The 23,132-nt window shown below is 39.1% G+C and overlaps 3 protein-coding genes and 1 long non-coding RNA gene across 11 annotated transcripts in view; 3 read left to right on the forward strand and 1 right to left on the reverse strand.

The window, feature by feature from the left end:
- The window catches only part of LOC138137767 (discoidin domain-containing receptor 2-like), a 213,298-nt gene extending 205,915 nt beyond the window's left edge, over positions 1-7,383 (forward strand). For all 4 annotated transcript variants that reach the window (XM_069057332.1, XM_069057324.1, XM_069057341.1 and 1 more), the window contains exons 14-16: positions 4,137-4,229; positions 5,249-5,390; positions 5,443-7,383. In XM_069057332.1, the coding sequence (XP_068913433.1) occupies positions 4,137-4,229; positions 5,249-5,390; positions 5,443-5,754 (547 nt within the window). In that variant the 3' untranslated portion in view covers positions 5,755-7,383. The remainder of the gene's footprint in view (positions 1-4,136; positions 4,230-5,248; positions 5,391-5,442) is intronic.
- LOC138138207 (uncharacterized) overlaps positions 1-23,132 on the reverse strand; it is a 112,493-nt gene that overhangs the window by 86,841 nt on the left and 2,520 nt on the right. For 2 of the 3 annotated variants that reach the window (XR_011161985.1, XR_011161984.1), the window contains exon 2: positions 8,084-8,120. This is a non-coding gene — a long non-coding RNA (uncharacterized lncRNA). Of the gene's footprint in view, positions 1-8,083; positions 8,121-8,640; positions 8,731-23,132 lie in introns of those variants that run through there. The other variant, XR_011161986.1, reaches the window with a different exon arrangement.
- Positions 9,145-11,075, forward strand: wcd (U3 small nucleolar RNA-associated protein 18 homolog wicked). Its single transcript, XM_069057573.1, has one exon. It carries the CDS (start codon positions 9,242-9,244, stop codon positions 10,727-10,729), a length of 1,488 nt encoding a protein of 495 aa, XP_068913674.1. The 5' UTR covers positions 9,145-9,241; the 3' UTR covers positions 10,730-11,075.
- On the forward strand, positions 11,244-19,560 carry Taf4 (TBP-associated factor 4). 3 transcript variants are annotated; one of them, XM_069057419.1, is made up of 9 exons: positions 11,245-12,228; positions 12,277-12,381; positions 14,599-14,781; positions 14,838-14,936; positions 14,992-15,204; positions 17,259-17,642; positions 17,789-18,239; positions 18,394-18,659; positions 18,726-19,560. In XM_069057419.1, exons 1-9 carry the CDS (start codon positions 11,764-11,766, stop codon positions 18,876-18,878), a joined length of 2,319 nt encoding a protein of 772 aa, XP_068913520.1. In that variant the 5' UTR covers positions 11,245-11,763; the 3' UTR covers positions 18,879-19,560. The 3 variants fall into 3 exon arrangements, with proteins under 3 accessions (XP_068913514.1, XP_068913520.1, XP_068913526.1); XM_069057413.1 differs by having other exon boundaries at positions 11,244-12,381; XM_069057425.1 differs by lacking the exon at positions 12,277-12,381 and having other exon boundaries at positions 11,254-12,228.

Here is a 23,132-nt window from a genome sequence, read left to right on the forward strand (position 1 = left end):
GGCGATCACGTCATATTAGCCGGGCTTTTTAATTTAACGAGACCGCGGTCGTTCCATTTAATCCGTTCCTCCCGGCAATCATTAACGTCTTACACGTCCCATTGCCGAACGTGCACCCACACCCCATTATCATAATCCCTCCATCCTGCCCTTAATTTAATTTCATTCGGTTGCGTTACACTCGGATGGGCATGTAAACTAATCTTAATTCCTTGGACTAGACCTTCGTAGCATACACAGAAATGAATTCATTACTGAAACGTTATTAAGTACTAATTGCGAACTAAACATGAATGCCATTTTCTATAATGAAACAGGGTCTGGTCTGGTGTTCTCAGCCGCTCGTACGAGGCCCCCTAATTAGGAGAAGTTGGGTGGAACGGAGGTGATCAAGATCGCTCGCCGGGAATAATTCCGACGGAAAAAAGAACGGGGGCGGCGTCGTCCGAAAAATGAAACCGACGCGGTCGACGGTGGTTGCGCAAACAAATTTCGAAAATTTCGCATTTCGTGCACGTAATTGGAGTCTTTGAAGTCGTTTAAAATGACCCAGAGGGACGTATTGTATGAAACTTTATTTTTTTCTTGATGCGGAACAGATTCTCTTTGATACGGAAATTTGCGAACGGAAAAATAGGACGCAACAAAGAACTTTGTTTTGTTTACTCTTTTGATAAAATATTAGCAACATTCTGTAACAATGCAACTTTAGATGTTGTAGTCCGAGCGGGGCGAGGAAAAGTTTGCTTATTAAAAATTCAACGGGAGATCAGTCAAACAAGCTGATTAAGTGTCTTCATTCACATGAACGGATGGACCTTAACGAAGAAATTTTTCACCATGACGTCCCTGTTTCGCTTTACAAACCGTATTGTTCATCGATCGCAGTCTGAAAAAATGCAAATTTCGCTTTGATTGCGGCTCGAAAAAATTAAATTCTACCCGGAACAACACACTCCCAACGTTGCTTTTCAATTTGCAGTTTAATTTTTTCCATTCAAACGGCCGGCGATGAAATTTCACTTTTTTAATATAAATTTTTCGTGCGTTCGCAAAACAGATCCGCAGCGACACAAATTCGGTCCGAGGAGCATCGATAAATCCGGCTAAATCCGGGAGCTCCGTTCCAAATTACTAATAAGCTTTATGTGGCGACAAAGCTCGTTTATTGGTACCGACGAGAGACGTCGAACTCGCGATACTGTGCCATGTCTCGGATTTAATCGGTTTCAGCGACTGAAATTTCCTGGAGGTTACTGCCTCCGGAAGCCGGGACGCACGACCCGAATTCGAGAAAACTGTGGCGGTGTCGAGAAACGCCGCCGCCGCCGCCGCCGCCGAAATCACTACCGACGATCAAAACACCCTCATTCATCTTTTCTTATTAATCATGTTTAATGTATCGCGAACGAAGGGATCTTTTCGGATTAACGTGACGGTCCTTCTTTCCTTTGGCGCAGTCCCACTTCACCGCGAAAAAATGCATAAATTAACAAGGAACGTCATAAATTGCGATGACAAGTCCATTAGCGGCGGCAAGATTCTCGAATGAACCTTAAAACAAGCGTTTAAGCGGGTTTCTGGGGATTTTGTTTACTTATCGGGAAAATTCCGACGTTTGTCGAGGAAAAAGAATTAATTGTGAGGGATGTTCGGCTGTTTTCTCAACGATAAAACGACCCTAAATTCGATTATTAAAATCGGCACTAGTCGGAAAATTTAATATAGGACGTTATCACCAAAAGGGTTTTCATTTTCAAAGCTCGACAACACTGTGTAATGACGTTGGGTTACACGGATAAAATAAGGTTTTTTTCAAAGCGAACGTTCACCAGAAAAAAATCGTGTTTACAACGGCAACGGCACAACAAAACGATGTTTTTTTTCCGCAACAGTGCAACCGGTTCATTTGCTTTTGTTGATTTAAATGAAAAAAACTGTAAAACGAACAATTTGCCAAAAATATTTTTCAAAACAAAAAGAACACAACGTTGTCCCGCATTTCCAAATTTCAGAAATTCCTTTTAAAATCCTCGTTAAATATGAAGAGTGTGGGTTTTGGGCAAACATTCGTCCACTTTAGCAATTCAAAGCGTTCTCGCTATAAATAACATTTTGGCAATGTAAATTCATATTCAAAAACAACAATCTTATATCGACATAAGTCCCGATCTGGAACGAAGGTTGTCTGGTCGAGAGAAAACGGACAAGAGCTCTCATGATATGTCTTCAAGGAGTGCGCTAAAATATTCGTGACCCTGTGACGTTTACCATTATCTTGCACAAATAAGAAATGATTGACGACGATAAACGGAACGGAGGATTAGGTACACAAGTGCAACGGCTTTTTTAAATATTTTTTCTACTTTGGTATCATAAGTAAGTCTTTGTGAAACTAAAAGTAGTGTCACAATAGTATATTATTATACGAGTTTAAGAAGACGCTTTATTATCACACGAGTGTGTTTAAAGCACGACGAGCGTAGCAAGAAGTGCTTTAATGGAACGAATGTGATAATACGTGTTACTAAACGAGTGTAATATACTATTTTATCTACTTTGTTTTACTAATTCCTGAAATTTCAGGTGCTCAAGTTTTCATATTAGACTAGGGACTTTCGCGTGGGTTGGTAACAGACATTTTTCACAAAAAACGTCAAACGGCTGATGTTGACAATATAACAAAAGCTAAAAGTTACCAAAAACAGTTTAATAATATGATTCATTATTAAACTGTTTTCGATATAATAATGAGCCCATTTGTAACAACGCAAAGTAGATAAAGGAACTTTTTGTGAAACTGTTTTTGTTTTGTTTTTTTTTTTTTAATGCGTATTACGTTGGTATTGCTGTAAGAGCACGCTGGCCGGCGTCCGGCATCTCTAGCGAGCTCCTGTTAACAATTAAAACATTTGAAATTTGACATAAATTTCACAGAAATGCCACCATAACTCATGCCACACAAAGGCCCCTACATTATTTCATAATTAGATTTTATAGTAATATGTAATACTATTTTAAATTTATACCTCCCGATCAGCTCGTTTACATTTTTACTTTTTTATCGTGTTATCCTTGCGACACCCTACACCCCGTTTAAAATACTTAATTCCAATTGGTATCGAATTTCGGCGAATCTATCGATGTTTACTTTGCGCGATATTTTTCCCCCGTTGAAAAAACAAGGGGAACACGATTACCGTGCGGTATTTTTGCAAACCATCGCGTTATTTCCATCAAATTCACACATCTTCTGTTAATTCAAACATCCGAATTTATTAAACCCTTCCATCCAGGGGAATCGATTAACCACACTCAATCCAGATTAATTAACTGCGAGAGCTGTTATCGCATATGGGACCGTAATAATCAATGTAGTGAATTATAAAACAAAATTGCCATTCCAGAGGGGCCGGCGTACATTACAAAGGGTCGTTCATGTTTTTTGAGTGGTTCCGGTAATTTACTCTATTCTACAATTAAAACGATAATTGAAATTTAATAACCAATAAAAATGGCATCCGCACATAACGATTATTGCAAGTACACCGCTTTGTGATTTTATCGGGGTCGGCGAGTCGGCGAGGGGGCCGTTTAACGGCGACGGTCTCGCTAAGTGTTTGAAATGCGAGTTAAATGTCTCGATGTCGCCCCGTTCGGATGTCACCTAGATAATTCGGTGGTCTATGGTTTATGGTTATAGGGGCTGCGTCGGGGTGGGGCATCCCCGGATCGGGTAACACGCCATTCCCCCCTTTCTGATGTAATATTAAACATAACGGGGCGGAAATTAACCAACGTGATCCTATAAACTCGTTCGCTGTTATCTGCAATAAAACATAATTCCCAACGTTCTGCCATTATTTGTTGAATAATTTACACGACGACTTCATTTAAATTCCCATCCGCAACTCTCCACAGAAGACAGGTAATTATTCTTTGCGGATTAAAGTGCACATAACGCCCAGACCTAATTACGTCTTGCAAACAAACATTCTGCGGGAAACTTACGAAAGAAGCGCGCTTTTTGAAGTCTCACTTTTCAGTTTGACTCGACGAGTGTTTTACCCTTTCCTTTCTGAGCTTTTCTTCCAGATGGTTTGCCATCTTAATTAACGTATTGCCTGTTTTTTCAGTTACGGCTGTCTCATATACATGGCCACGCAGATTGCCTCCGGAATGAAGTACTTAGAATCCTTAGACCTGGTCCACAGGGACTTGGCCGCAAGGTAAGGCGAAGATGTGGATACATTTCGTTTTCAGGGAGGGACCGTCAGTTGTAAAAATGCATTTGAAATATTAAAACGTGATAAAATTGAACACAACGAGAATTCTAGTTGGTCGTTAATTTAAAACGAATTCAATTACGACCAATAAATTGATGTTATAAAAGAGCAGTACTTTGGTTCGACCGCGACCGCGTTGAAAATTGCCATTAGTTGTTCTAAAAGTTCTGTACAAATGGGTTAGCCGCTTTATCATTTATTATTTATTATTTAAATTTGCAATTATGTGTCCATCGTCGGGGCATATTGCTCTGTCATAAAATATATCGCCGTCGGATAATTTAGTAATGTTATTCATTTTATTCGGGCAGCTATTAGTGGTGGTTTTTAATCAAAATGAAAATGATGATGCACTCTAAATTCTTCTTTCATTTTGTAATTTTTGCAGCATGGTCGTAATCTAAGAAATGTCTCATCGCTTCCTTTATTGTTTTATTTTTTACAATTCTTCCTCACTACATGTTGTCATTATGTATGTACTTGTTTTTTTTTATAAAATGTTTCTTTTCGAACTATTAAAAATTAAATCTGATAAGTTTGATCGCATATTTAGTTAAATTAATTCTAATAGTCCATTCTTCAACGAGCGTATAATGATGGCTATTATTCAAGAGGATGAAAATTCCAACACGAGCCGTGGGCGAGTGGTGAAATCATCCGAGCCATCATTATATGCTCGTTGAAGAATGTACTATTATACATTTTTTACCGTAATATTCGAGTGTTTACAGTTTTTTTATCCGACATCGGCATTTTAGTTTTCAATGACGAATTGTAAAAAAACCAAAAACGACCACTCTAGCAATTAAAACTTAAAATCACGGAATACTTATTTGAAGTAGTTTTGTCTAGACGACCGCAAATTATCGAATCGATCCCTCCGTGACCACCCTTTCAATTAGCGATTCGTTTCAATTCGAGGCTGGTTTCCCGTTAAAATCGTCTACTTCGTCTCTTTGCAGGAATTGCGTAATAGACAAGAGCTTCACGGTGAAAATATCGGATCACGCGATGTACTGCGACAGATACGAATCGGACTACTACATGAGCGATACGAAAGCGCGGCTCCCGATAAGGTGGATGTCGTGGGAGAGCTTGTTGCTGGTGAGTGGTGCAGATATGTCGTGTATGGTGTAAAAGTGTTGCGTGGTTACAGGGACGACAGACCACAAAGAGCGACGTCTGGGCGTTCGCCGTGACCCTCTGGGAAGTGTTGATGTTGTGCACCCAACAGCCTTACGCGGAACTCACCAGCGAGCAAGTCGTGGAGAACTGCAACCACTGGTACCAGAACGACGGGTGCCAGAGGTACCTCCCGAGACCGGCGGCGTGTCCCAGGGAAATCTACGACCTGATGGGCGAGTGCTGGAAGCGGAACGCTACCGACAGACCTCGGTTCGCCGAGATCCACCTGTTCTTGCAGAGGAAGAACCTGGGGTACATGCCGGCGGCACCCGCTCAAGTGTAACGCTGTGAACTCGGTCCCGACGACTGTTAATCTCGATCTGACTGACTGTGTACGTTGTGTTCGGATGGACTCGATAAATGTTTCTTTTTACGATTTGAATGTTCACATGATGCAGGTATTATTTAGGGCCGCAAGGACCGATTCGTTTCTCAAACATTCCCTCATGTACTCGGTAAAATAAGGTTGTTCAAGCTTTTTTCATGAATGTGAACCCATTGTGATATCGCACACTGATTTTGTGCAAATTAAACCATATCGTTCTATCAAGTTGTAGATTGACCAAGGCGGCTGCTCGGTATGACAGTTTTTCGACGACATTTTGACGACGACTGATGTAGAATGCGATCTCGACGATGGAAGGCCTTCAACGAGAAAAATTGGGTACCGAATAGTTTCTTCGATAATTTTTAACCTAGACTATAAGAACCTGTTTCTTAATTACGTGCTTCCTGTATGTGTCGATTCATACACTTTACATGGTATTATAATTATTAAGTGTATTTTCGGTTCGGTTTTTGTACAATACAATTTTGGAAAAGTAGTTCGACCTACTTTGCGGATTCACTTACAATGAATTAAACAAAAAAAAATCCTTCAATTACCCATTCGGGATGTACATTCTAGTCAGAAATGTGTAGGATAAGTCTAAATATTATAAATTACGAAAACACTGTTGTAATGGTATATTTAATTGAGATTTATATTGATTGTGTACTTAAGGAAAATATATTTAACTGCCGAAACACGTCAAAGTTGTGATCCAGATTCACGGTAGCGCTGTTTTAATTCTCGACAAAGGGCTCAAGTCATTCTGATTTCGATTGTATTGTCACCGTTTCGTTCCAAGACGTCTCATTAAAGTGTGATTATTTTCTTAGGTATTTGTATTTTTATAACGATCGTACTTACTTAACGTAAAATTTCCAGTGCCATTTACCTTGTAAATAAGAACCTTTGTAAATAAATGATAGTACGGATGATTCATATTGTACCAAGGATGTATACAGGCATGAATATTTTAGATATAAATCCTAAATTTAAGTATAGTTAGGTTTAAGTATGATAACGTATTTTCTATAAACACGATCTTGTTGGAGAAACCAATAATTAAGTATACTTCTAAATTCCATTCGACAAGTGAAAATTATTTTGGTTAGCATGTGTGTTGTATTGTTATTAAAAAAGTACAATTTACAATTTTATAATTTCAAACACATGCGAATCATCTTAATTTAATTTAAAGGCACGAGACAATCAAGTGCGTGAATTTAAGTCATGCTTAGAAGCATAGCACGTTAGTATTTAGCGCCTTTAAACCCGGCAATTCGATTTTTCGATGTGTTGCACAGTTTCAGCTTATCGACATCCTCTAGGACCACGTTTCTTAAAAACAATCGTTTCCATTACAAAAGTTTCAACAAATTTCTATTGTGTAATCACACCCTGTTTGTAACACATAAGCAAAGCTCTTTATGTCGACGTTTTTATATAGATGTTTAATTCATACATATCACTGATAAATTATTTCCATTTTCATTAGCATGTGTCGATCGTAAATGTGTTTCTGTAAATACATGAGATAATGTTTATTTATTACAGTTAGAAATAAATAAAAAGACACATGACGAACACCGCACTTTTCATTACCCTCACGCCTGTTTTTTTTTATCCCAAAATACACCAAACTCCGCCAGTTTTAAACGGAGCAAAATGGTGATTATTACAAATTATGAACAAATGCAAATTCCACCATCAATGATGGGATCAAAAGAAGGACCTCCACAGTTGAAGAAACCAATGAAAATGAACAAGTTATTGTAAAAACCACACTTACCACTATATGTGGCACTCACTGGTACCGGAAAATAGCTTTGGAGTGAAATTGAGAAGAACTTGAAGGGATCACAATTTTTTTATCTTTTAAATTAAGTAATTCACAATGTCAAAGTCAAGGAGTCTTTTTGAATATTAATTTTGAATACAAAAACTACAGGATTCATAAAAAAGTGTGCTAATAGTTATTTAATTCAGTTTGAAGTAAGAAATAAAGATACAACGCATGCCGCAGTTTTCGGTAACCTCGCCAGCTAGAGAATTTTTTCCTAGAAATTCGAATAAACTCCCCCAATGAAGCTTTTCAGTTGCAATATGTAAATAATAAAGTTTTAAACGTGGCAATCCCAACATAAAGAACGAAGAAATGACAATAAATTATGTAACAAACATGAACCATGCCATCCACTATAGGACCAAAATAATTTACGAAAGGCTTTCGCAAAGATTATTATAATAATTAATGTTAAGAATGAATTATTAAAAATAAACTTACCACCGTTTGCAACTCCTCACGATGGCGAAAAAGAACTCTGGAACAAAATTGAAATAAACTTGAGGCGTCATAAATTTTGTAACTTTTTGAATCAAGTAGGTAGCGAAATGTCAACGTCAGTAAAATGAGTCTTGCAGTCAAGCGGACAATCCGTTAAATGTGGGGGGCACATTTAACAAATTTTAATATTTTGTCAATAAAAATGTAGTTTTCATCGATAAAGTGCTTCTGTGAGTGCCTGTAATGATGTTTATTTTTTGGATTTAAAAAGAAATGAAGGGATACGCGACAAATGACGCGGTTAACAACTAACATCAATCACAGATTTTTTTTTTTTAGTTATACCAAACACGATCAGTGGGGTTTCTGGGCCTAATGTATTTGTTTATTATAAGCTAAGAGTAAAAAAGTAATATCAAATTATGTAACAGATGGAAATCTTACCGATGATGCCGGGACTAAAATTGTTACCAAAAAAAGAGTTTCGCGGGTGGAAAACTAGCTGAAGTTAAGTACTGAATGTTACAGATAAACTTGAAATAGTTTATAATACTCACAACACCAGAAAACAGCCTTGGAACTAAAATTGAATAGAACTTCACCTCATCACAAACTTTTCAACATTTTGAATCAAGTAGGTAATATGGTGAAATGTCAAAGCCAACGAAATGAGTGAGTCTTGAAGTCAATGGGACTATCAGGTGTAGATGCAATACACACTTTTAAACAAAATAATTTGTAGCAGAAAGCAGATAAAAAACATTAATGCGTTTTTTTAGTAAAAAGATATTGAAAGTATTGAAAATGTTCAAATTTATCTATCATGCTCCAGTTGTGGTCAAATTTGACAAAAACTACGTATGAATTGTCTCTCCTGTAAAATATTTAAACTGAATCTATCGTTTTTATTAAGTAAAGTGGTGTGTAACATTGCATAACTGTTTTCTTGCAACTCTTAAAATGTTTTCAGTTTAAAATTCAAAAAGTAAAATTAGTTTGGTAACCTTGCGTTGTTGCGCTAGTGCTGCGCTGCGTCGCTAGAGCTGCCAACACAGTAACACACCGCAGAGCAAAAACCCTACACACGTTGGTGCTGTTGACAGTTGTAGTTGTGCCGATTCGTCTCGTTTCTTTCCAAAATTAAGCCCCTACACCAAAATGCCGAAACAGAACAGAAAACGACGCCACGAGAACGTGAGTAAAGACGTAGAATACGAGGTGGTCGCCCCCAAAAACAAATTCCGCCCTTTCGACGAAGAGGCGCAAGCCGAAGAAGAACTACTCAACAAGATCCTCTTCGGGGGCTCCTCCAGCTTCCTCAAGAGCCTCGAAGAAGCCGAACAAGAAGTGGGGGCGTCATGTTCGAACGTCGACTCCGGAGTCGGCGAGGACAGCGAAGACAGTGAAACGAAAGAGCGCAGCCCGGCCTGGTACGACGAAGATGACGACGGGATCGAGGTGGGCCACGCTTTGGACGCGCAGGGGCGTAAACTACCATCCGGCGGCATCAACGATCGCAAAAATAAGTACTCGTCGTTGCTCCAAAACAAGTTTGAGTCGATTGTGGGAACACCGTCGTGGGCATCACTAGGAAAACACAAGAGTCACGATTCTGACTCGGACGACGAGATTTTGCAGAGTTGCGGCTTCATCAGAAAAACCACGAGAGCTAATCTGACTTCTGGCATACTTGAATTCAAGAAAGTGAAGGATTTGAACAGTGAAACTTACAGTGAGGGTCCGTACGTCAACGCAGTCGAGTTTCACCCGACAGCGCGTGCAGCTCTAGTAGCTGGACACAACGGAATCGCCACTCTGTATGCAGTCGACGGCAAGACAAATAACAAATTGCACAGCGTCATCTTCCAGAATTTCCCCATATTTTGTGCAAAATTTATCCAGAACGGTAACGAAGCAATTCTAGGATCTAGACATTCACACATTTATAGTTACGACTTGATGGCCGCCAAGTCAACAAGAATACCGTTACCCCCCGGGCTGAGCCGCTTCAACAAATTCGCAGTTTCCCCAGACTCAAATTTTATAGCGGCGGCGGGAAAATGGGGCGAAGTACACTTATTAGCGGCTGCATCGAAAGAGCGAGTCGCAACATTGAAACAAAACTCGCAAGTCACAGCTTTGACGTTCAATCCCCAGGGGAATTTATTGTATGGACATAGTGATTGCGGAGAGGTTACGATTTGGAACATGAACATGAGGCGAGTGGTCCACAGGTTCACCGACGAAGGCTGCCTCCAAGGGACCACGTTGGCAGTCGCATCGTCTAATCAATTTCTAGCTGCTGGCTCGGCGCAAGGTGTGGTCAACTTGTACGACGTCGAAGACGTACTACGCAACAAACTACCCAAACCTAGGAAGACCATCATGAACCTGACCACGAGCATAACAGATTTGAAGTTCAACTCGACTTCGGAAATTCTGGCGTTGACGTCCGCCGAAATAAAGAATTCTATCAAACTGTTCCATCTAGCTTCTGGTGCAGTTTTCAGCAACTTTCCACCGTTCCAATCCAAAATGGGTCACATCAATGTAGTCAATTTTTCGCCCAACAGCGGCTACTTTGCTTTCGGCAATAGAAAATCCACGGTTGCCCTGTATACTTTGAAACACTACAAGAATTACTGAATCATATGTCGCAACGTTATATGTAGATTATTGTAAATGAGATGTTTCACTCTCTGTAACACTTAAATCTTTACTCTGATGTGTAAATTGTAACAAGGCTATTGCCGTGCATAATTTTAAATGTTTCAAGGATGCCTACTATACTGAAATGTTACTCATTCATTTTACAATGTTTACATTCACCAGGTCTTAGATTTTTAATTTTTTATTACCGTTAATGTTTAGTACCTGTAAATAAAAGTATGTTGTAAATCTGTTACAGGACTTATTCACCCCGTGCGACTACTGTGTACATTCAGAGCACCTTTTGTATCCAGTATATTACAATAAATTATGTTGAAAAAGATTGTGGTGTTTTGATAAAGAAATTGATGAGTATGCAGAGAGAGAGAATGGGGCGTGACGGAAGACAGGTTATGATTGCTGTGCAAGTCGGATAAGAGTGTTGCTGGTGTGGAGGTTTTGCAATCTGTGTTTAATAAAAATGTATTGCGTATGACGCGTAAGGAGCAGGTTTTTGATGAAAGTTGGACGTTGGTATTGGGTTAAAAATGTGACGTGTTACGTTGTCGAGTTTGGGAAAATGGGGCCACCGTTGGAGCAGGTCTGTCGGCGTTGAAAGTGTCGATCGAAGAGGAGGATGTGGTCGGCGGTGTAATTTCGGGGTTGTTTTCTGTGTTTTTCGAAAGTAGGGGCCGAATGAATTTGCGAAAATTCAAATTTGGCGGTTGCGGGTGACGTGTCAGATGACTTAGCAGAAACGGTATCGGTGCGATCCACTCCGCGATGTAAACGAAACTGAACGGTTGGCGGTGATGTCGCAATAAAACTCGCCCCCGACGAAAAGGTGTACCAAGTCGGAGGACGCGATCCGGATGAGGGACATGTTGAGTGGTTAATAGTGGCGCGATTCCGCGTTTTGTTTCATATGCCTTTCTGCATCTGCCCCGTCGACAGTCAACGGCGCAGCCGTTGGCGTGATCATGTTTATGTAGGGCGCATGCGCACATCAGTTTACAGTTGGGTCTCGGAAAATGGCGTCAGCTAAGTTTCTCGAGGAAGCTCTGAGTACGGATGTGGACGAATCGGCCGTGAGTGCAATAGTGGGCTCCCTGGAGAACCAGCTGGTGACGTCGTCGTCGGGCGCCGCCGTCGCCGCAACGCAGAACCACGTGAACAGTGCAATCTCGAACGGCGGGACCGTCGTCCCCCCGAAACACGGGACCGTCGCGAACGGCGACTCGATCTCGGACGCGAAGGCCACCACCGCCGCCGCGGACGCCGCCCCCGTCAAGATCGTCTACTCGCAGGCGATGGCCGGCGCGGGGGCCCTGCTGCCCAACGCGCGGGTCGCCCTGCCGCCCAACGGCACCGTCACGCTGCCCCAGGCCGCCCCCGGCAAGCAACCCACGCTCGTGATCAAGACGAGCGCCGCTGCCGCCCCTGGACTGGTCACCGTCCCCATGAACGTCACCACGTCGGTGCCGCCAGCTAACAACGTAGGTAGCCCCAGTACTCAGTCCCCAAACATCCTTTCCAACCTCCAGGTTGTCAATGTACGGCCTGGCGTTCCCGCACAGCAGCAGAAAGGACAGCCGGCACGTGTCGTGCTCAGTGCACCACAGATTGTCGGGGCCCGGCCAGGAGCTCCAGTAAGTCGGTGTACACAAAGATAAACAACAGGCGAATGGGAGGGTATGCTTGTTCCTTCTTTCGGACAGTTCGCCTAACACGACAAGGCTCTCTGTCGACACCCCGCGACCAAAACAAAACCTCAAACTCTCACGGATTCTTCAGAATCAATTGTTTGTCATCATGTGACCACCAAAACGCACAGCATTACAAAAATTACCAAACAATGACTCTCTCTCATGTTGTAGGTACCGAATCTAACTCCCCACATGCTAAAATGCGGCCATTTCCATATTGGTTATAACATCATAGTGGTTGATCCGACGCATTTAGCAACACCAATTAGCAACAAGACTGTTACTAACCTACAAAGGAATTTTTTTGTTTATTTACTTTTATTGTTTCACCTCATTGGTTGAAAACATAAGTCTTTTTTGTTTGTTGAATTTGGCAATTCTGTAACTTTTACTGTTTCATTTATTCAGAAACTTACATAAATAGTTACGCATTTCTTTGTGGTACAATTACAAACATGACAGTCACGTGATCATCGTATTTTTTATTCCGTTTTAGTGGCGACATCTCTGGTCCGAGTATTAATTACGTTCTTACTTCAACATCTTTGAGTCTTGTTTACACTTTACTGCTGCAATTAATTAATTATTCTGATGCGATTTTTTTTTTTTTTTTTTTGTAACAGACGAGGTTCACCAGAATCGTAACACTACTATACATAATAACGAGTCGAAACATGAAATAAACACTTCAAAGACAGTAGTAATTTTTCAGTCACCGAGACTAACAATTTAACCTTTTCTTGTCAGAGTTTTGAAACGACAACAACTCAAATAACGATACTGGAATATCATTGATAAATTATTTTTTATTGATGTTGCCATATGGTCAAACCAAATTCCGATTCATTCTTTCAAAACAATAAATAGATGCATCTGAAGTTACCGAATTGCTTTTTTAATGATGAGTCAGTATTTAAGTAAGAATTTTTTTTCTCATTTTTAATTACCAAAGAATGACTTCCATGTTGCAGATACTGAAATTAACGCTTTGATACTTTGAGATTGGTTATAACATCACTCTGATGGTTGATCCAACGTATGTAGCAACAAGACTGTTGCTAACCTACATGGGAATTTTTTATTTATTTACTTTTATTGCTTCACCTCATTGGTTGAAACATCTGAGACATTAATTTTTTAGTCACCGAGACTGAGTGGTTAACCTTTTCGTGTCGTGGTTTTGAAACAAGAATAGTTTATAGAGTATGAATGTTGCCATATTGTCTTAGTAAATATCTTATTCAATTTTCTTCAAAACAAAACATGACTCGAAAGAATTATTTTTTATTAGGAAAAAATCTATATCTTCAGATCTAGAGATACAAATTCTTATAAAGTTAACATAATAGTTGACCTGAAAAGCTTAAGAAGAAATTGAGTTCAAGTTACTGAGTCAGTATTTAAGTAATGATGGAGATGGAGCCTCCATTTTGGCCCTAATTAAAATCTCCGCTTCACTCAGTCGTCGTGTATTGACTTGAAGAGTAATTCTTGTGTTTTGGTCTGTCGTGTCGTGAATGACAATGAATCTGATGTCGATATTGGGATTCAGTTTAGCTGAGCTAGAACTAACGCTTTCGGTCCTCGCAGACCCTCCCATTCTACTGCAAAATTTCATGTTTGGTGCCATTTCCGTCGTACAGCTTCACCAATCACTCCACACATCACATTTATTAATTCGCTCATCCGAAAACAAACCATCTCACCTGGAGGTGAAGCCGTACAATGAAAATGTCAATTCTCTTCTAGTTTTGTTGAGTAATTAGTTATTTTGAAGAATTGTTTTGTTTGATAACTGGTGTACACATTTGCTGGTCGTACTGTATAAAAACAACTAACTGTGGAACTCTTACTAACTAAGATTTCTCGATTTGTACTAACATCCGAGTCTCAGTTCTTTCCGAAGTAGTCTGATTGTCGAGCCGGTAGAATAGACTTAAGCCTTGTAGACTTAGAATAGAGTAACGTTGCAGTGACCGTTAACACTGGAGATGAAGTATTTTCGGCGCATTGTTGTCGACAACAAAACAATTTTCCTTGAAATTATTCAGTTTTGTTGAATTTCGTTAGTTTGTGCTTGTTTTGTGTAGTCGTTTGTTTTGTAGGTCTTGTCACAACCATCTTTCTACCTTTCAGACTAAAAATCTGTTGATGTTTTAGCAATTAACGTTACAAGCATTTCACGGTTTGCAACCCGGCCAACAAGGTCATTTGCTTCTCAAGACTGAAAACGGACAGTATCAACTGTTGAGGGTGGGACCGCCCCCAGCCGCCGCCAATATCACAGCGACGTCGACGCCTGGACCTCAGCCGGTGACGTTGCGCATGCAGACGGTCGCTGCCGTGAGTGTGGTAAATGTTTGATGTTTTTTCGTTTTGGTAATCGGGGTGGTTTTTAGGCGCCAACGAGCTCGGTGGCGACGAGTCCGGCGGTGGCCGGTGCTACGACGACGGTCACAACTCAAGGTCAGACGGTACAGACTGTGACGACTGTTCAGGTACGGGGTTGAACGTTGCCGGTGGAGGTTTTGTGATTGTTCTGTCTTCTTTCAGAGACCCGCTAATGACAATACCAAAGAAAAGTGCCGTAAGTTCCTAGCAAACCTTTTAGAATTATCGAGTAAAGAACCGAAGGCGGTCGAACGTAGCGTAAGGACTCTTATACAAGAACTGATCGACATGAAAGTTGAACCGGAAGATTTCTGCGACAAGCTGGAGAGATTGTTGAATGCATCGCCACAACCGTGCCTAATCGGATTTCTAAAGGTGATTTTCGATCGAAACTCATTTTCCGAAAGTCATGACTCATTATTTACAATAATTGCAATGTTTTTGTTTGATAAAAGAAGTGTTTAAACAGACGAGTTTGATGTCAGAGGTGATCCCGTCTTAAAATACCGATGTTTGGTTGCAGACGTTCAAGAAACTAATTAAGTCGTTGCTGTAGATACGCGATGATGCGTTATGACAACACGCTTGAGAATTTACGGATTTTCTTAACAGTTATTCAATATACTGCCAAAATTATTGACTGGTCGACAACATGTTTGAAAAGCTTGATTAGCACTTGATCTTTTGAAGTCGTATTCACTACGAGCTTTGGGTTAAACAAAACGAAAGATTTAAGTGAGTCATGCGGGCCAGTCAAATCTCCTGCCGAGAGAGAAAAGGCAAAAGTTTAAGTTGTTGAGAATATATTTAGTTAATTTGAGATGAAAATGATTTTTTTTATTTATATGACATAATTTGTAAAATTAGCTGCAAGAACTAGTTCCAAATTTGCACAATTTTTGAATGAATTGTTTTCTCTTCGGTTCCGCAAGACGTAATAGCAACTTTAAATATTAAATGAGGCATCACAACGGGTAAATTTATTGAGTATGTCGGCAACCATATTTGGAAAGCTTGAAATCATAAGTTCTACGAGTTCTGAATTAACAAAACAAAAGATACAGTATTTTTTTCTGTAATAGTAGAAAAAGGACCAGTTTAGATTCTTCAAAATTACTTTGAAGAGAAAAATTCATCGCTAGGATTAATTTCAATTAATATGAGGACCAATTTACATTAAAAATGTATGGAAAAATTATCGTAGACGTTAATCCTATTAGAAATCTTCAATTTGGAATATTTGGTGAACCTTGTGTCGTCAGACTTTTAATTTGTTGCTGGTTATTTCAGATTGAAAACTCAAAGTTTCGGTCATTGCCGATGAAACAAAAGAACAGCGTATTCGCAACCGCATTCAAAACTTTTGCAAAACTGGAACCAAATCACTAACGTAAACTGATTTAATCCTGCAATGATGGCAGAAATATAACATTTTTCAGTAGAAGAAAAGGGTGTAGAAGAAATTAATCGTACTGTTTAAGATCACTTTTTACATAAAAACGAGTCGTTTGAAGAGGTTTTTTTCCCTAGAAAAAAAGGAATTATGAGATTGCGAAGTCTTCAGACTTCACCAGAGCTATTACTGGACGTAGAATCGTCACCGAAGAGTTAAATTGTCACCCAGTACATTTTTTCCCACTGTAACCCAAAAAAACCGCATGGAAAAACGTCCACGAAAATCTAAAAAAAATTAGAATTATGTATGTTTCAAATTTCGCACGTTCCAAAATGGGAAAGACTTTTTCCATAAGTTGGTTGTTGTAATTGTCACGTTTTTAACTGTGCTTTCTTGCACGCATTGCAAATACATGGTTATTCTAAATGATTGTAGTCGAAGTAGGCCATGCCCATGTTATTACGTTTTTGCCGCTTTCATGTGAACTGTCAGTTGTGTCGCTGTCACTGTCATTTTTTAGGTGAAAAGTGCGGTGATGAGGAATTTATTTATTTTTGTTAAATTAACTATTGAATCCAGAAATATTGAGTTGTGCTACAATCAATTTTAAAAATATTGAGTTGTTTTGCACCCAATTTAACACATCATTTTGATGATTTTTTTATGTGGAGCGGCAACCATAAATTTTACATTCAGTTTTCACGCCTACTTCGACTACAATCATTTAGAATAACCCTGTAGAATAAAGCTCAATGAAAACGTCTTCAGTAAGTCAAACGGTTAATGAGTAATGGAGCGCCGAACACTTTTTTAAGGAATTTGTTACGATTACATTTTATGAAGTTACGTATACGAGAGATGTTTCTAGTGAGCTGATTACATGCTAAATACATTATTGGAAGATTGGAGGCGTTAAATTTTAAACTTTTTATGTAATACAAAGTCTGGAGCATAATAATTATATTCATTAAAAGTATTTTCTGCGAATAAGATTACAAAGTTGAAACGTTGACGTGGAATTACGAAATTTCAGAAAAGCCTCCCCCTGCTGCGTCACTCGCTGGTAACGAAAGAACTGACGATAGATGGGATCCGTCCTCCACCCGCCAGCATAGTTTTCTCCGTAGCAAGCGGCACGCCGACAGTACAGACCCAGGTGCGACCCGGCCTGGCTTCCAACCAAGTGAGGATAGTAACGCCCGGCGCCACGGTGGTCAGACCAGGCCAGGTACTCCAGCAACGACTGGTGGCTCCGTTGCGAGGTGCTGCACAACAATCACCCAGAATGATGACGACGATACGACAGCCGAACTCGTCGGGCAACGTCATTGTGTCGAATTCACAACCTCCAGCTCTCCATCCGGTGTATCCCAGCAACCAAGTCAGAGCGGGAGTTAACATAAGACAACCGTTACAGGTAGACGGTCGCCCGGTCGGCGCCCCAGACGAACGCACAACTCCCCAAACCGGGAATTGACGTATCGGTCGAGCGTTTGGAGTTGTGCCTTCGGGCTGGAGCGGCGAAGTTTCGAACGCAAATGACAGAGTTGTCGCTTTTGACAGAGTAAAAGTCCGATGACGTCGGTGAAGCTCCAAGGAATCAAACCCGCAGTGCCTTCGATAGTTTCACGACCTACCACCAAAGAAAAGGAGAAGAAGTCGTTCTCGTCGGCGTACACCGGCGACGACGACATCAACGACGTGGCCGCCATGGGGGGTGTGAATCTCGCTGAAGAAACTCAGAAGATTTTGGGTTCGACGGAATTCGTCGGCACACAAATCAGATCGTGCAAAGAGGAAATCATGTGTTCAATGGGACCTTTACAACAGAAGATTAGACAGATAGTGATGAAACACGGCCTTGAAGAACCGAGCGCGGATGTCGCTGCGTGCATCTCGCACGCGGCGCAGGAACGCCTCAAGAATCTGATCGAGAAATTGGCCATCATCACCGAACATAGACTGGAAATCGTCAAAACCGACCAACGATACGAAATCACGAACGACGTCAAAGGTATCTCACGCAATATTGTCTCGAAAATAATGTTGTCAGGGCTGTCCGATTGGCAGTCCTGGCTGTCACTTCAAATAAAACGAACGACGAGTCAAAATGTTATGCTAAAAATCTGATTTGTTGTCGAATTTTTGCCAATTTCGATCATCTTCAGGTCAGCTGAAATTCCTGGAGGACATGGACCGCGCCGAGAGGAAGAGGCACGAAGAACTGGAGAGGGAGATGCTGTTGAGGGCGGCGAAGAGTCGGTCGAAAACGGAGGACCCCGAGCAGGCCAAACTCAAGGCCAAAGCGAAAGAAATGCAAAGGGTCGAGATGGAGGAATTGAGACAGAGGGAAGCCAACGCGACAGCCTTACAAGCCATAGGACCTCGGAAAAAACCCAGACTTGACGGCGACGCACATTCGAGTTCGTCACAGGTGAGAGTCGCGCGACTGGCGTCAGATTCCCGTGTGATTTCTATATTTTTTTTTTATTTTTCTAAGGCGAACGCCGGAGGATTCAACAGCGGGCTGAGGGGACAGATGCCGTTGAGACAGCGGATGAAGAAAGTGACGTTGCGAGACTTACAGTTTTTGTTCGAAACCGAGAAGGACCTATGCAAAAGTAAACTTTTATACAAATCATATCTCAAGTGATGCTCGCTTCTCGTCAGTGTTGTGATATTCAGAGACAATGTGGGTGCCCTGAAGCTGTTTTCTTTAGTCTCATCTTCTGTTATTGTTATTTATTGATCTATCAATTTTTCATTTTATCAGTTAAGAGATCATGTAAACAATATTTTTTATCGATTACTACTTTAGCACTTTTCTTTGTATATTATTCCTTGAAGAAGTTGTTTATTGATTGATACCCGTCAATTGTCGATTTATTTGTAGCTTGAAAGAACAAAATTGCATTGTTTTCAGCGATTCATAAAACTTTTCAGAGGAAATGTTTTGTATCAAAACTTTCAGACACACTTTTATATAATAAATGTCAAAAAGAAAAATATTAGAGACTGCGCAATGCAAGCTTCATATTTTCCTACTTAGTCATAAAAAGTTGTTTTACACATACTTTTTTGTTGATAGTCTCAGAAAAAAAAATAAGAAATGGAAGAAAAAATATCGTAGTTTTTTCTACAGATATGTAAGGGTGTAAATATATTGTAGATTTTCTATAATGATGTGAATTTTCTTTATAAGAAAATATTTTAAGAACGTCATGTTAATAATTTGTAATTAGTTGTATAATTGTTTTTTAATCTAACTATGGATATAGATATATATAATTTTTGTTATAGAAATAATATTTAATATAATAAATTGATTATTTGATTCTAGTTTTGTTTATTGTAAATACTTGTGTGTCTTACAGAACATTTTATAGGAATTATTTTGTAATAATAACGAATAACCATATCTATTTTTATTACTAAAGTGTCTTCACTACTACTTGTCTCAACGTTTTAGTTCTTTTGTTGTGTATACATAACGTAACGATGAAGCAATCCAGGTACTCTTTCCAAGCTGTAGGTACTGTGGATCTGTATATACAGTACTTAAGTTGTTTATGTTTAGTAGCTGATTGGCCTTATTATTGTCCCCTTTAAAAGTACAAATGCATTGTTTTGGGATTCAAATAAATTGTTGTTTCATTTTATAAAGAATCAGTCTTTTTGTGACTTTTCAAAGACCTCTCTGATCGCTTTTCGATTCGTCTGCCACCCCCGTTCACCCCAACGCCATTCGAACAAGTTGCTACGCAGGAAAACGTACATAAATAAGTTTTCAACCCACGTAACGGCCTGACGCACGCTGTCAAAATGACTCAACATCTCACCGCGCATGGCCCTGTTTTGCATAATCCGTGCTCGCATTTTCCTTGTCAACATCGAGCACTCTTCCACAACCCCCCGATCAAACAACAAAATTAATTCTGTTAATTTGACCGCTCTGGTGTTCACGTGAAGTTTTAATCGAAACTTTAATTCAGTTCGCGAAATTAATGTAACATTATTTTTGAACTGCCTGCGAGGCAACGTTCAGTTCGTAATTTTTCGAAGCCTCGTGTCAGAACAAGATGCGGTTGTAGCGCTGCGAAAATACCCCTTGCTTGGTCGACCTGTCCCTCAAGGCGTTCGGAATTACAACGAACAATTAACTGGAAAATGGGTCTATTGAAATTGGATAATCCGCCGAACTAAAATGGAAAAACGACGCCCCAACGATTGTTAATTAACGGGATGGGGCGCCGAGGTATTCCTTATGCAACATTTATCAGTTTCGATGCAGTTTTTTTTTACACAAGTCGGTCGCTCCATTAAGCTTTTTATTGCAACGGAAAATTGCTAAAACAATTTCGTTGCCTCGACTGGCTCCGGTAAACACGTAACGGCTTTAATTATGTTTCAAAATCAACAAATTGGCTTTAAATGTCTGTTAAATATTTTAAAACAAAAACTGTACACATTATGAGCGGCAGCAGCAAATGGGGCACTCCGAAGGTAATATTAAGTAGATATGTATTTAATAGTACATATTTAACAATTTCTAAAAAAAACATTTTTAAAATTTGATCTAGTTTCACGAATTCTGTCACTTATTGAAACAAATGCAGGTAAGTAAGTACAGTCGATGGACAAATAAAACTGGGACAAAAATGACAATCACATAAGTCAAAATTTACAAATTTGCATCGTTTAATTACGGCTTTATCACAAATAGGTTAACTTTGGTATGACATATTAGGTATATAGACACTGACAAATATATTGACAATTCAATGGTCTGATTTACACAGATTAAATTTTAAGTGTCCCAGTTTTATTTGTCCACCGACCGTACCTACATATTTTAATAAACACCCCTGTATATGGTACTTCCACACTTGTTGACATAATAATAAAAAAACGATACATTAAATAAACGATGAAAATCTGGGAAGAATATTTTGTCTAAAACACGAAAAATGTTTTCCTCCCTTTTTATTTAATAGACTTTCACAAAAATTCCAAGATTGCCAATTGACTTGGAGCGAGGTCAGGTTGATGGAATGAGGGAAGATGGAATTTCAATCAGAAACATTATTGAACGTGTGGGTGGTAATACTGCAACGGTAATACTAGGGAGATGAAGAAATGTAGAAAAATTTCTTCGTACAAAAGAATCGCTATTCAAAAGAAAGGTCGGGACAAATATTGTTTAAAATAAGAAAAAAATTAGTCAAGGCGATTGTGTACGTTGTGGTTGCTGTTTAGTTGAGAGACAGAACAAAGCAGTGAATTTTTATGTAATTTTTGCATATTAATCTGTAGTTTTACAAAACAGCGTACGCAAAGCTGACCACAGTCTCTTTTTATTTGATTTATTGAAATATTTTCTTAGGGAAAACCGTCACCAAAAAATCCCACATGATCATCAATTATTATTTAGGAATTAATTTATGCGATTGCAAAAATTGTGATGTAATCGTTTACATTTGATGTCTTCTTACATAATTAAAAAAAATCCTGTATTTACTACATCGCACGGCGTGCGGTAATAGTATATTATATGATACGAGTCGTCTAATAAGAATACATTACGTGTCTCAGAAATAAGTACATTAATTTTATCTGGTAATAGAACTCGTTAATAGCAACAATATATTTGAATATGTTTTTTTCCTAGCCTTGACGTTATCCAATTAAAATTATTGAAAGATTTGATACAAATTTCGTTACCCACCTATGGGCGATGCCGATAAGCGATGAACAAAAAACAAATGCAAGAAAACTTTCACTTGTTTTTTGTTAACTTAAGCACAGCGGTTAATTATTGCGACCGTTGCTGTGACCTACCTACATGATAAGGGTGGAGAAGAAAAAAGGGAATCATATTGTAGATGTTAAATGAAAACAATTTTAATAATAAGTAAATATTTTAAGCTGACCCAATGAATCGCCCATACCTAAAATGATGCCAAATTATTATTGTCTCCTAAAATTCGTGTATTAATCTGTAAAAATTCTCATCAAGTAATCATTACAAGAAGTGTTTAAAGTGACCGCCGTTATTGTCAATACAATACTTAAGGATTTTCTTCTACTCTTTCTAACATTCCTGTGTTATTGCGAAAGTTTGTGGCAGCATTTTTCACCCGTTCTTTAATGATTATATTTATTTAAAAAATAAAATGTCACTCACCTCCGTTTAGTTGTTTACTAACCATCCAAAAGACAAGACAAGACCGAATGTACCAAGTCCTTCATGTACCCAAGTACCCCCACAAGAAGAAGTCACACGGAAAATCTCTGGACTCGATGAACACTCCCGCACGTTTCACCACACACTACACAATATCTATGTATTCACTATTCGAAAATAAACGTGCTATTTTAATAAAATTTTTGCTTAAATCACAGAATCAACACGTAAACACCTGCCTTGAGGAGTCGAACAAAACTAACTAAAAATTTAATCTTCTTATCTACACCTCGGCCGCAGGGCGAAAAAACTTTATTCTAAAAACACGTGTTGCGTTGATTTTACACAAAAGTAGTATTTCACGGTCACTGTAATTGTGTCGAAAAAATGATACATAACATTTTTGTTGTTCTTGACGAGACCTGTCACTGGTTAAAATTAATGTACTATTGCGATCATTAAATTTTGGACATCATTTTTCTGTCATATAAAAAAATCATTCTAAATTATGCTTTATTGAAATTGTCACACATGAATGATGAAATTCTTGTCAAATGTAAGATCTACAATTTGTGAACATGAGCAATGACAAAATATTGTGTTTATAGTTTTTATTTATTTATTTTCTATTTTTTATTAATTAAAACCTCGTTCTATGCCATTTGTCTGATTTTTAAAACTTCTTGCATGTTTTGTCGCTAAATCTGACATTCTCATTTTCAA

This window comes from Tenebrio molitor, chromosome 1 (assembly GCF_963966145.1).
Source record: "Tenebrio molitor chromosome 1, icTenMoli1.1, whole genome shotgun sequence".
NCBI lineage: Eukaryota > Metazoa > Arthropoda > Insecta > Coleoptera > Tenebrionidae > Tenebrio > Tenebrio molitor.